The sequence below is a fragment of the Pinus tabuliformis genome, chromosome X, assembly GCF_031772625.1.
Source record: "Pinus tabuliformis cultivar Carrire ecotype Pingquan chromosome X, CPIR1, whole genome shotgun sequence".
Classification (NCBI taxonomy): Eukaryota; Viridiplantae; Streptophyta; class Pinopsida; order Pinales; family Pinaceae; genus Pinus; species Pinus tabuliformis.
In genome coordinates, this window is record NC_142308.1 from 86,888,440 (window position 1) to 86,902,872 (window position 14,433).

The window sequence follows — 14,433 nt, forward strand, 5'->3', positions numbered from 1 at the left end:
TTTTGATCATTTCAGGAAATGTCTGGGTATGCAAAAAAAACCCAGCAGTCGAAATTAAGGGGGAGTGTTGGAATTTAATTCCAACTGCAACATAAACAACTGGACATAAATCTGATTTGCTGTAGATATTCCAGACTGTTGGATGCCTCAAAGTCGTGCTTGATATTTTCCACATTAATGTGCATTAAATTTTCAGCATTAAATTCCCCTGCAACAGCCGACTTTATTTCTTCAAAAGGCATCACTGCTTGCTACATTCAATACGCAGATAAGCTTTAGAAGATATTTTTATTATCTTATTGTTTAAAGCCAAATATGTTTTAACATATAAATGTAATGAACAACAGTTCTGTTTTAAGTTAGAAGAATGACAAAGAGTTCCTTTTTGTAACGCACATCAGTGCTGAAACTGTAATTTTCAGATAGTGAAAAATCGGTTTGTGGAACTGAAGCGTTACTGCTGTAATCCCTCTGTCAAGAGGAAGATGCTATTCAGCGTAATCTTTTGTGAAAATCCCTCTATTTGAGGAAGACGAATTTGTATCAGTTGGTTTACTGTTTATAAATAGAAGTTTTATTTGCGCGTTGTTGTTACACCGTAATCAGAAGATAGTCTTGACGTCAAAACAGAGTGTTGCTGATACACGAGTTTCAGCGTTGCTGAAACACCGTTGCTGATACACTGCAAACTGCATTGCTGAAACACCAGTTTCAGCGTTGCTGAAACACCATATTCCGCAAATGATTTTTATTTCCACTGTGTTAAAACAGAGTATTGTTCTGTTTTTCAATTTTGTTTGGAATGATCAGAAATTCCCAACAATGGCATACTCTTGAACTCCGGGTCCTTCACTTAGAGACTCTCCGGGTCCTTCACTTCTTAGTATAATCTTTTTTATTGCTCTCCAAATGCATCCAACTGTGCATTTTTGAGCTGTATGTGGAGTTTCTGTTATTGTGCAATTTTGAAGCAAACTTACTCTTTGCAGACAATACTGTAACCAGCACTCTCTCAGTTATAATGGAGTAAAGTATAATATTATAGATAAGAATACATAGACAAATCAACAGAAGATTGTACAAGGAATGCTTTCAAAATGTACTCTCTTTTTTGTTAATAAATCCAGGGACATAGTTAACTTTAGCACGCAATTTTTTTTCCTGATAACTAACTCAAAGTGGAAGATTTTCGAGATCTTTAAACTGATCAGGACGGCCAAAACTGCAAACCAAATAATGTATCGTTCAGAAAAAGCAAATCCATCAATTGCAGGTCTGGAGTCTCCAACCAAAAAGAATAAACTAATTAACATTTAGACATCATTTAACCAAAAAGAATAATCAAATTAGCATTTAGACATCATTTCAATTTTCGAATTCAAATTTGAAGAAATAGAATATGTACATCTTCATGTATTTACTTGTAAGTACAAATTCAAAAAAAATATATATACATCTTAAACAACAAAATAAATTTTAATATTAAAATTCTTCCAATTAAAAGAAACACCCTATATCTTCTCTCATGTGTAACACTAATAAAGTACGAAGTTGTGTAATTGCAACCTATGCCTAATCGAAAACATCTGAAAAAAACCTATGCCTAATCGAATACTTCTATTACAAATTACGAGGCAATATCGATGAAACTCATCCTACAAAACAGACACTTCACCAGTTGGTTGGTTAGTTAGGCTTCCTGCAATTCCTGCGGATCTCTCCGCTTGTGTCCGTAAGAAGTTTGATGTTTCCCATCTTAACCATGGCGGCAGCAAAGTGCGAGAAGAAGGTGGTCTGGTTGGAGCTGTAGGTGGTCACCTGTGAATCAGTGGAGCCTCCGTTGAAAAGTTGTTGATCAGAGTGGAGAAGTCCTTTCTTGCATTTCAGATTGATGTAGTAGTTGTTGTCAAAGACAGAGTCACATAATCCAAGGGCGACAGGTTGTTGTCTCCAGACCCGGTGGTTCTTGGACACCTCGAACGCAACAAAGTGGAGTACGTACTGTCTATATCTGTGTCGTTGTAAATACGCCCTCTAAAACTTACGCACCGCGGTTGCCCTATAGTATGACCACCTGTAGAATGAATATATTTTCACATCAACTCAAAACCAGCCATTAATATATACACTGTTCTACAGTCATTAATTCTTCATGTTTTTTTATGATTAGTTGTATCTTTGTTTTTTGAAGAGATATATCTTCATCTAAATATCATAAATGAAAAATAATATACCGACTCCTTATCATAAATGAAAAATAGAAACAATATTATGATTACCAGATAGTGTGACCATTTCCTTTTTGGAGAGGCCCTGTGCTTGGAATAGTGAAAGTAGGTTGGTCAGATTGGAAGTGGGAGGCAGAATGTTAGTGTTTGCGCCGCTAAAGTTCGCTGTTGTCGAGTCTCGCCGACCCAACCTCACAGCCCACCAAGGTCCACCCAGCTGTCAGGTAAATTTTTAACAGACATACTAAATATACTAAATATTAAATGAAGTGACCAGATTATTGTAGATTTTAGAGACGATTCATACAGAATAATAACATGGCGGAGCAAGGTTAATCGGGGTTACTTCAACAACAGAATCACGAGCAGCAATGGCTATAATATCTGCGCATGACACGACACCGCTGCACGCATTTTCGTGTTGGTTCTTTATGGGATCGATCACCTCGAAGCCCCTTGCCGAATTGTTATTGGGAATGGCGTACTTCTCGCTAGTGAAGGTCGTGGAATTGTCCAACAGGACGGACCCATCGCAGCCCTGGAACAAGAAATCAAAGAGTGTATTCATGAGCTACCTCTAAATCAAAATATCACCGTGAATGACCGTTGTCAAGCTAGTTCAATCAATAATAATAATATGAATTGTGCACTTACATTAACGAAGCAGTCGTGGAATTGAAGGCGGAGAAGCGACGCCCCCACGCGTTTCTCTTTGGCAACCGCCTGCTTCACCGCGGCTTGCACTATTGACAGCGCCGTCGGACAAGACTTGGCATAAAAGGTGGGGCTTAGTTTCAGGCCAGCGGTGGCATCAGTGATCGAAGACACAATAAACACCATTAAAGCAGTACGCGCGAAACTCTTCATCAAAGCAGCCATTTTTGCTTATGGAATAAGCTCTCCAATGGCAACCTATTTGCGAATTCGCATCCGTGCGGGGATGTTATGGGAGATATGTGAACGCCAATTTATAAGGGCAGATGTTGGAATGTGAGGGGAAGGGGAAAATAAAAACTCAGTCTAATATAAAGGACTTTGGTTTACTTGACTTTATTTTGTGTACCGCATTGGTAGAGAGGCCACCAATATTTAGGTTGTTGTTGGTCTATTAATGTGTATCGTTATTGTTGGATAATTTATTCATTTAAATTCAAGGATGGACATATACAACCACACATATATGGATTCAATATTGATCATAAATGCTTATTGCTGGATAATATGCTTACTTATATTTAATGATGTACATATACAACCACAATCATTAATCGATCATAGTTGCCTTGTTAGAGAGATACATGTAGCTCTTAAAGAAGCAATGCACTATTACATGTAGGGGGTTTTAAGACAATATTTGAGTCAATTGTCTTAACTTAAGACAAAAAGAAACTCAAATATTGTCTCTAAGCGGGTGTCTCAAAATATAATGTCTCAAAAATTTGTCTCTATAAAGACAATATAGAACACATATTATTATTGTCTATTAAGAGACAATTTGATTTGTCTCTCTAGAGACAATTTCATTGGTCTCTCTAGAGACAACTTCATTTGTGTCTCTTTAGAGACAATTACATTTTTGTCTTTTTAGAGACAATAGCTGAGATTAAAAACATATTGTCTTTATAGAGACTATATGTCCATAATTCAAACTATTGTCTCTCTAGAGACATTATAAAAAATTATTTAAAAATAAATAAATAAAATCATAATTCAAACTATACAATATAAAAAATTATTAAAAAAATAAAATAAAGTAGTTTCACATTCAAAGTTCACAAATAGTACTCATGTATGAGAGAAACCACCACAGAAATTCATGTTTGATAGAAACCAGCGCATATGGGTTATTAATATTACCTTTGTTTAGCAAGAGGGGATTCAATTCATTACGAAATTTACGCCCAAGTTTTACTACTTCAAATGGGAGTCAGAAGTTTGGATTTAAGATGCTACCTTAGCTTTGATAAGAATTCTATCTCCAAGTTTTACTATAGTTAAAGAAGAATATGTAGACTGTTGAATGGAAACGACTTTAGATTTAGACAATGCGAATCTTTATGTAGAAATCAATCGAGAGCCCAATTAATGAAATGGCGATACCTTTATGTGTTCGACAGACAACATACCCACAAGAATACCCAGGCAGGCTTGATAGCCACAGTTATCAACTGTACAAGATTGTAGGAATTTCGTTGGTGGCAGGTATGGGTTAGTTTTATGCTTCAATCATGTTATCAAAAATATAGCTTCATCGCTCAACTGGATTACGCAGTATTATAGAGTGAGTATGATATCTAGAACTGGATTACACAGTATTATAGAGTGAGTATTCTTTCGCTTGAACGGTCTATAATGGAATGTTTTTATGCCTACCCAGTTATTTTAACTTCTTTTTCAAAATATTTTTGATCATTGTTGAAAATTAATATTCTTAACAGACTCATCACAAATATTCTTTAATTGATCACTTATCAAAAGCTTGTGAGGTCTCTTATGTAGCCCGTGATTTATTTTGATTTTTACTGAGGAAGACTCACTTATTACGTAGGGTCAACCAATATTTTTTACCTCGGAAACATTGACAGTTGCAACAGAAAGTGTCCCGGATGAAAACAATATTGCAAAGGGAGGATTTGGCCCGTATACAAGGTATTAGTGCTTACTTTATAATATCATTTATTCTGATAGTCTAGCAAGTAAACTGTTCATTGTACAAGCTTTATGTAAACCAATTTCAGAGTTAAAATAAATCCTCAGACATAGCTAGAATTTTTAGAGAAAGTTTTAACAAGCCATAATATATTACAAGCAACAACCATCGCAACTAGCATTTCCCCCAACAATACACAACTAAAGGCACTTGAGCATTCTTGAAATATTTGAAGAGTACAAAAAGTTCTTCTGCAAAATGTGCAAGAGTATATAACGGAAAAAACTGTCTTAGCATATAAAAGTAGCTCTGTAATGGAGTTGAACTAAGATAGCTTAGCCAACTCCACCAATGAAAACATCTACACAGTACCCAAATCACATATAGAGAGATGCGATAATGCTATTCTAAGCCCCAAATACAAATCAGAATTAAATGTCGGAACTCAAAAGCAAACTCCAATGATACAAAACTAATTGAATCGGCCAATCCCTAAATATGCAAAAGCATCTTAACAAAGCTATTCAAAAGCATCATCATCGTCATCTGGAAGGGGTTGATCCACAACTGCTACAAGTTCTGCCTCGTACCTGACAACATAAAATATTGTAAGCCAAAGTTTCAATCCTTTAGAAATGGAACAAATTATTTCAATAAAAGTTAACAAAAAATAATAAGAAAATATCATTCTACTTACTATTGCTGGGTTGCAAGGTCTATCTAAACCTCAAGAGGAGCAAGAGTAGGTGACTCCACAAAATGAAGGTTTGGATCCCTATAAAAATAACCCATTATAGAATCAATGCAATTTTTTTAATATAACATTCATATTAGGGAGCATCAGAAACTAGATTAAAGGCTCACCCTGAGAGCTTCTGTGCCAAGTACAGGAATGGCTTCTCAAAGTTGTAGTTACTTTTTGCAGATATCTCATAGTACTGAAGATTCTTCTTTCTATGAAAAGTAACTTGCTTAGCTTTCACTTGCCTACTCTTCACATCAACCTTGTTTCCACAAAGAACAATAGAAATGTTCTCACACACCCTGAAATTCACAAAGATATTTAGCTAATCAGTTCAGGCAGTTGTGCCACCACACAATTAAGGAACCTTCATTTCTACTTAGAGATCCAACCCCTTTGCAAAATAGATACCTGCAAAGATCTCTGTGCCACGTTGGGACAGTCCTGTAAGCCAATCGTGCAGTAACATCAAACATAATAACTTCACATTGCCCATGAATACTGCAACAAACAAAATCCCAATCAGTAAATAAGAAGGAAACAAATAAATAGAAGTGGAAAAACACAGAACCCTCGCCAAGTCAATCAGGAAAATGTCAACAGAAATAGGAAAAGAAAACCAGTATTGATCAAAACAACCAATAACAGAGTCTATGTATAAATTAAAAATAAAACTAAATTAAAATTCAAATAAATATAAGTGGAGAAATACAGAACCCTCACCAATTCAACAAGGAAAATGCCAACAAAAGCAGGAAAAGCAAACCAGTATTGATCAAAATAACCAATAACACAGTCTGTCTATAAATTCAAAATTAAATTAAATTAAAATTCAAAATAAAGAGACATAAACGAGTAAAACAGAGTGCTGATAAAAAGGAACCAAAAAAGGGCTCATATATAGTTCCTCCATTGTCATTGATATTGAGGTTAAAAGGTGTTGCTACTGAGCCCACACTACATACATATCAACACGGGAAAATAGAATTGATAAGTCAAAAGTTCTCTTGGGATCCATCCAAGTTTAAATCCATGTAGGACCTTTTTAAACAAAAAGTTGAAAAGGCACCCCAAAAGCTAAAATGTACAGTGCTCCAATCAACAGGTGTCTACTACACCTGCAGAGGATGACAAAAAACACTACTTTCGTAAAGTCCCAAGAGACCTGATTTCAAGTGAAAATCAAAATCAGTCTGTCAAAATACAGAAATGGGAAAATAATCAAACTAATTATTAACGTACCTTAACCACATTTTGTCATTAAACCTTACTTGACTGAGCTATAAAGTTGGGTCAGCGTTTCATCCTTGGCTTTCTCAACTTGACAAAGCACCACAACCTGCAAATTATCAAATCATCAATTCAAGTATCATGGACTGAATAAACACTGAGATTTTGTATGGTTGTATTGTGTGCTCATCCACATGGATGTCTTACTTTGGGAACGTTTGCAACAAGACTATTCAGAACAGCTTCCACATAACCACGAACTTCTTGAGCCATCATTCTGAGCTCCTCCTCCGGATCTATAGGCCTTCTTACCATGGTTTCCTGGATTATAAACAAGAAAATCAAACTGTGGTTGAATATTAAGTTGGGAAATAATTTTTCTATTCTCATCATTGTATATGGTCATTGTCTCCTTGGCTAAAATGTGTATTGATTCTTAAATTATTTAATAGCAAACATTTTGATTATGTACATGTGCAACTTACAATGGAACTTTATGTGCTTCATTGCCTATATGCAAGTGTTTCAATACAAGCTATAGTTGTTCACGATTATGCTTTGGGTTACATAAAGTAGTCTTGGCCTCTGGCCAGCTAAATATTGCCTACCCTCTACCTTATATCTATTTAAGTTTTAACAGTAGAAATAGTTTGTCTTGAAGATCGAAGAAAACTCAAAGGATGTTAGTCCTAGCTGAAAGAAAAGACTAGCAATCTATTTTCATTTTCTGCTAAATAGTTCTTTACCAGAGAAACCAAATTTTTTGGTTACCTGTAATTATTCATAATTTGAACAATTGTCCAGCAGCACAATGCCTACTTATCTGCAATATAATTGTCCAACAGAAAATAATGTGACTAGCATGCATTTGAATGCAATTTACTAATTTTTTAACCTTAAACAGACATGTGAGTACTCGATAGTAAATCAAGACAATTCCATATAACATAATGTAATTCAGTTAATGAAGGCTTCTCACTAGATCATGCCATCATTATGTCAGTGGTTATAATATATACAATGTACAGTTGAGGAAGAACTTCTATTTATGGATAGTGAACTCAACTCAACTTGCATTTTATTTTTCTCAAACAACCTATGAAAGGTTTTTTGTAGTATAAAGGGTGCATCTTTATCCAATGCTTTAATTGTCTTTGCAGGTTGACATTGTAATGGGCCAAAGGTTAATGACTCTATCTTCCAGCAAGAATTGGCAAGCAAATGAATTTCACCAAGGGCTCCAACATAGAAAATTTCAGGAATGGCAGACTAGTGTCTTTCTTGCTGGGAATATCCTAAGAATGGTCCCTTCATGTATGGGATGTCCCAATGACATCCAATGAGCCATTCCCACAAAACTGCAGATGCATCAAATGATATTTGTGGCATTATTGTTCTCATCCCCATTCCATAGAAAACAGGTAAAAAACATAGGAGAACGGGGATGCCTCAAATATCATTTGAGAATCAAAGTCTATAGAAGGATGTCTTTGGAGGGGCTCAGCACTCTGTTACATTGTTACATTCCAAGCATATGTAATTATTCTGCTTCAGTTTCAGAAGGCTTATTGTAGCGTAACTACGAGGTAATTTGTCAGAATTATGCCCAAGTTTTACTACTTCAAATGGGAGTCAGAAGTTTGGATTTAAGATGCCACCTTAGCTTTGATAAGCATTCCATCTCCCAGTTTTACTATAGTTAAAGAAGAATCTGTAGACTATTGAATGGAAACAACTTTAGCATTGAATCTGATCGTTCTTGGAGCCAATTATTTTGCAAGGGTATCCAGAAGCATACTCCTTTGCACACATCAAACTTCATGATTTCTGCTGATAGACAGGAAAAGTACTTAGTATTACAAAGCATGTGAAAAAAAAGATGACCAAAATAGTTAATGGGATAGACATCATGTCACAAATCAAATCATATCTATTTCATGCCATGCAAAAACTTGTAAACTCAACCACTGAGATAAAATAATGAAATTAAATAGCATTTTGAACTGTTAAAAATAGAAGGAATGAAGGCCAAGTACTATGTAATCCACACAGTCCACCAAGTGAAAAGGCTAGCTGGCCTTGAGCTGCATCTGTGGCTCCAAGAATATCAATCAATATCTTGAGTGGGATCAGCAATACAAAAACAAAAATTATTATTTATTCAACTTATTGACCATTATCTTAAAACAACTGAAAATAACCTAGTAGAATCCAACATAGTTCCATTTAATCTAACATAAGAATGTACAAATCTATCTAATCCGTAAGAATATCAGTTCCATTTAATCTAACCTAAATATAGTATAAATCTATCTAAACCTCGAAAATATCACACCTCAATTCTTAAAAGTCAGTATTTAAAAAAACTGACAAAAAAATCTCGGTTCAAGAGTTTATCACTTTAGGTAAAATCAACTAAAAAAGTAAAACAATTAAAAAAAGTAAAAAAGTAAAACAAAACAAATTAACCTCACAATATAGAACAGACTAATCTTAACTAAACCGAAAACCAAAAAAGTTTAGACCTAAAATGATTCATCTTAACTTCATGTTATCTTTAAGATGTTGAGAACAAAAAAATTACTAAAACAAGAAATATTAACCTAGTAAACTAGAATACATTAATCATCCTCAAACCTATTAAAAAAGCATCTTAATATCAAAGAATATATCAACTTAAGCAAAAGACAGGAGAAAATAAATAAATACACCATCTTAACCTAATACACCATGATAGAATTTTCTTAACCATTAAAGTCCACAAAAATCCATGATGTATTAAAGCCATCCATGATGTATTAAAGCGAGATGAAAATTAGAGTGGATCCAACTAAACTACGATCTATCCATCAACCTGCTGCAAACCTCGAAGAGATACCAAATTATAAGAAAAACTATGAATAAACTCCCATTACCAATACCAACCAACATTATATCCATATTTATCAATCTATTTTTAAGCTGGGTGCAAAGTTCACTGAGATACCAAATTTAAAGAACTACCATAAATAATAGATCCATTTTCACCAGATCTATTTTGGTTAACCAGAATAAAATAATAACTATGTGCAAACCTCATATTCAAAAATTTGAATCTAGTACCAATTACATGGTATTTTGACAAGACAAAAATTGTTATTTTAATGTTTTAAAAGTGAATATATGATCACTAGATTTTTGAAAATACTCAAAATATTTATTAAATAATACTTGATTGTCCAACGACTATTATCTTGAATTGAATATTTATTAGATAGTGTTTCCCTGGCCAAAAAAAAAGATGTCTTAACCTTGAAGATGGATCTATTAAGTTATTAACTCTAGTTGCAGACCTGAATGTTTTAACCTTGAATCTATTAGCTCTTGCTGAAAAGGAACTCTTTATTAGATAATATTGATTTTAACTTTGAATCAACAGACTCAATTAGCAAACAAAATGTTTCTTAGATAGTGTTACAGTCCAGAAGCAAACAACCTTGAATCTATTAGGGCTGGCCATAGATCTCAATGTTTTACCCTTGAACCTATGAACTCCATGTGCAAACTTGAATATGTATGACATAGTGTTTGACATGCGAAGACATTAAGGTCATAGCATCCTACTTTACTTTTAATACTTTCTAGTAGCATAGCTTCTGGTGCCTATTTTAGTGTTACAATGGTACAACTATGGATTATACAACTGGGATGACTAGGACAGTGTATTGGCCCATATAAAAATACTAAATAGTATGGTGTGGCAAATATGCAATGAAGTGGTGATAGTACAAATGAAAAAGGAGGAAGAGGAAGTGTTGGAAACTCTATGTGAGGATGGGAATGACTCAGCTTCTATGTATGTGCCATTTTGTGGTAGCACTGAGTACATTGAATATGGACAAAGGCAGTGAGTTCATTGAATATGGACAATGGAACAACACGATCTAAATCGGTGCCATTGTTTAGACACCATCAAGTTATAATTGAATGTGAGCACTACCAAATAAAATCAGACCTATCTAGTCTAATATGCACTACAAACTTTGATAAGATTGCAGAGGTTGTGAAGCTCAAGCATGCATATTAGAATACTAAAACTGGAGATATGAACTCTGCAACCTCGATGTGCATATCAGACCTGGTAATAATAACCAAATATTATTACCATTAGAGTGTCTCTCTTTCAATTTTTTGTAGTGTATTGTTTTTTTAGTGTATTGTCTGTATAAATTGAAGAGAGCAGAAGGGTAGGAATTTATTATACCAGTGAAGCCATTCCTGCATGTTTGTATAAATTGAAGAAAGGAGAAGGGAAGGAATTTATTATACCAGTGAACCCATTCCCGCATGTTGGGTTCACTTAGACTAGGAGCATCTCGGTCTGTCATTACCTGATCAAATGTAAATGCATGCATTCATAGAAGACCCATCAAAAATTTATATGTAAATATTGATTCTATGAAACCAGAGGTTCTCGAATTAAATTATTGATGAAATGGGTACCAGAGTATAGAGACTCTCGTCGAAGTGTTGACCCGCTATTTGCACATTGGGGCGGTCAACAGTAGCAGAGGGCTTGATCTTGCAACCATTGGTGACCTACTTGGATCCATAGTAGACATCCATGTCCATTGAAGGCACGAACATGTCAATAAAATCTCCTATCACTCTTCCTACTACCACGGGATCTGTTGAACGAGCCATTGCAGTAGAGATGAATCCCAATTTTTCTTCCTGATTGGCTTCCTTCTCCTTTCTCACATCCTTCAAATTCACAGTTGAATTCGATTCAAGTTAAGTGGCGAATGTAGTAGAGGTGTCTTATGGCATGTAAATAAATTGAATGAATTTGCAAGGGAATAAGAATCATACTCAATACAAGCAGGTTGAGTTATGTTGTTCCGGCAAGCGCAGGCGCAAGTAGGGCATGGTGTTATAGTATCATTATAGAACAATGATAAGGAGACACAACATGTCGAACTTTTTTGACCCAGGAACTAAGAATATGTGCATGTTACATTCCATGTCACTGCACAAGGACATGGGAAATTCAAATATAAGACTTAGCCAGCTCAGAGTGAAACACATAACATTCACAAATATATAAATTATGAGGGATTATAATAGTGTATTATTCAGAACTTGAGTGGTTCTGTGGCGATCTAGACTAAAGAACAGGCTGGGTTTAACAATCTTAGAAGGGCCACAAGTATAACCCAGTCTTGGAGCCTTCAAAGTGAAATTCTTTGGCAGTTTGAAAGTTTTGTTAGTGGCCCCTGAATTGCCCACACTAACTTGGAAGGATGCGATGGAATTTGGAGGATCCTGAGCCCAAGATGCCAATGCTCCACCTTTGTAGCAATTAGTAAATTGCTGATTGTAAGGCACACCTGGTAAGAGATCAACAACGGTGGGGTCCTTCTTGCAACAGTGTGGAACACTTGCTTTCCATTTGGAGCAATCTCCTTGCTCTGTTGTCTGGCGAGCAACCACAGCCTAGATGACCTCCTTTTTTGCCCAGTGCCAACCCAAAGTCCATCCTGGGGGGCTTGGTATATGGCGGTACTGGTGAAAATTGTGCATGGTCATGGCCACCTACAGAGGGAAGCTCATTAGACTGAGCAAAGAGTAAAATAAGTTCTATCATGAAGATTTTCGGGGAATTTTTAGTAAATTGTACCAATGTTTCTAGTGAATACTTAATTTCAGGGACATAAAGCTAACTAAAAATGAGTGAAGTATTTACTGAAAATATCGAACATACTAATCAATACAACATAATTTAACAGAAAGTTTCATCAATATCAAAATAAACTCTACCTGACTTGAAGGTTTTCCAAATTTGTCATCATGTCAAGCTTTGAGAATTTAACTTGCAGGCTACTAGGAATGAAATTCAGAAAATCTCAACATCTATTTCAGGAAAATGAGGAAAGGGAATTATAATTCAAGACTTATTTGATGAAAGGGCATTACTTGCAACATATCCATCTGCAGTCCAAGACACAATATCCCATTTTATTGTTATGTTACTATTTGGATCCAGTGGACCATAAGCACCTGTAAAGCACAAAATGTAGATAAATTTTAAGTTAATATTGTATTCATATCCTTGATAAGGATGGAAAAGTTTAAGAATCGAAATTGATCTTAAAACATAAAATTTTGCCAATTTTATGGTAAAAATAAGCTTATATTATAAATCTTGGTGTGTTATAGAAAACAAACTGCAAAATTTAAACATATAAAATGGAAATTAGCAAAATTTAACCCCTGAATTGAAACATCACCTGCAGGTGAAAACACAATAGCCAAGATAGTTAATGCCAAGAAAAACCCAGCTGCATTTATGATCAACATATGGCAATTCTGCATGCAACTTCTTCCCTCTGAAGACTTTAACTCTCTTCTCTCCATGATGCCTTTGATATTATCAATTAATGAATGAAGGAGAAACCCCAAAGGAAGAGTTCAACAACCCTTATAGCTACAGCTCCACAAATGCAATGGGAATGGGAATGGAGAAAACATTAGTTTATGATGAAGAACCAATAACTGAAGTGTATAAACCTACAGGCCTGTAATGGTTGGTTGCTTCATTATTCAAACAGAGTAGTGAAAGTGGAGAAGAACAATGCTTGCCAAAAGTCAGGGAAGAAGAACAACAACAACAATTGGCAGACCAAAGAAACTATTAACTCTGAGGCCAAGAGTGACATAAAAGAATGGGAAAAAGAAGTACAAATATCCAAAGAAATGATTAACTTTGAGGCCAAGAAGGACATAAAAGAATTGGGAAAAGAAGTAAAAATATCTTCAAGAGTGACATAAAAGAATGGGAAAAAGCAGTAAAAACTCAATCGATATTTGGAAAAAGCAGTCACACTTCAAATCAATGGTTGAAAGTGTCTCACTTGATCAGATGGAGCAGGGTAAAAGTGTTGATGATTGTTGATGCATACGAAGGCCTATCAGCCTAATAACCGAACAAAGCATAAGAAATTGATAAATGAAAACAACGAAGGCTAACTGGAAACATTGTAAGACATTGATCTGTAAAAGCAGCGCCAAATAAAAAGCAGGTACATGAGCCAGAGGTTTACTTTTTCATTTCAATCCAGAATAATAAAAACCATTTGCAAAACTGCTATGATAAAAAATATTTTTTTAACTGAATTGGACAAAAAAACACATCTACGGCTGGCACATGCATTTTTCCGCAGATTTGTAGCAACCTCAGCTCAACCATATATTAACAGCCAAGTTGGACACTAAATTGGTGTCTGATCCCCCCTTGTTTGTGAGACAAGGGATCTCATCCACATAGCAATTTGACTGCTAAAGTCTACCATACATGTTAGGGAACCTATCTACTTTTTGTACATTGACGAATCAACCAAATCTGAATCTGAATCTACTGAAAACTTCCAAATATGTATCATAAAATTAGCCTAGGGTTTATTGTCCATTATACGAAACTTCTTCATAATCTCAATTGCTTACTTACCCGTGTTTGAGGACCAGCTCACCTCAACTCAGCCAAACCTCCAAGACCAAGAAATAATACATGTCAAATTCACTTGCCAGTTTCTTATTGCACCATG

The 14,433-nt window shown here is 35.1% G+C and overlaps 1 protein-coding gene across 1 annotated transcript; it reads right to left on the minus strand.

Moving 5' to 3' along the window:
• Positions 1 to 1,173: 1,173 nt before the first annotated feature.
• LOC149138506 (peroxidase 4-like) lies at positions 1,174 to 3,107 on the minus strand. The gene is made up of 5 exons (XM_089450376.1): positions 2,883 to 3,107; positions 2,536 to 2,766; positions 2,280 to 2,445; positions 1,999 to 2,074; positions 1,174 to 1,222 (listed from the first exon to the last, which is right to left on the minus strand). Exons 1-5 carry the CDS (start codon positions 3,105 to 3,107, stop codon positions 1,174 to 1,176), a joined length of 747 nt encoding a protein of 248 aa, XP_089306502.1.
• Between the last annotated feature and the right edge of the window lie 11,326 nt (positions 3,108 to 14,433).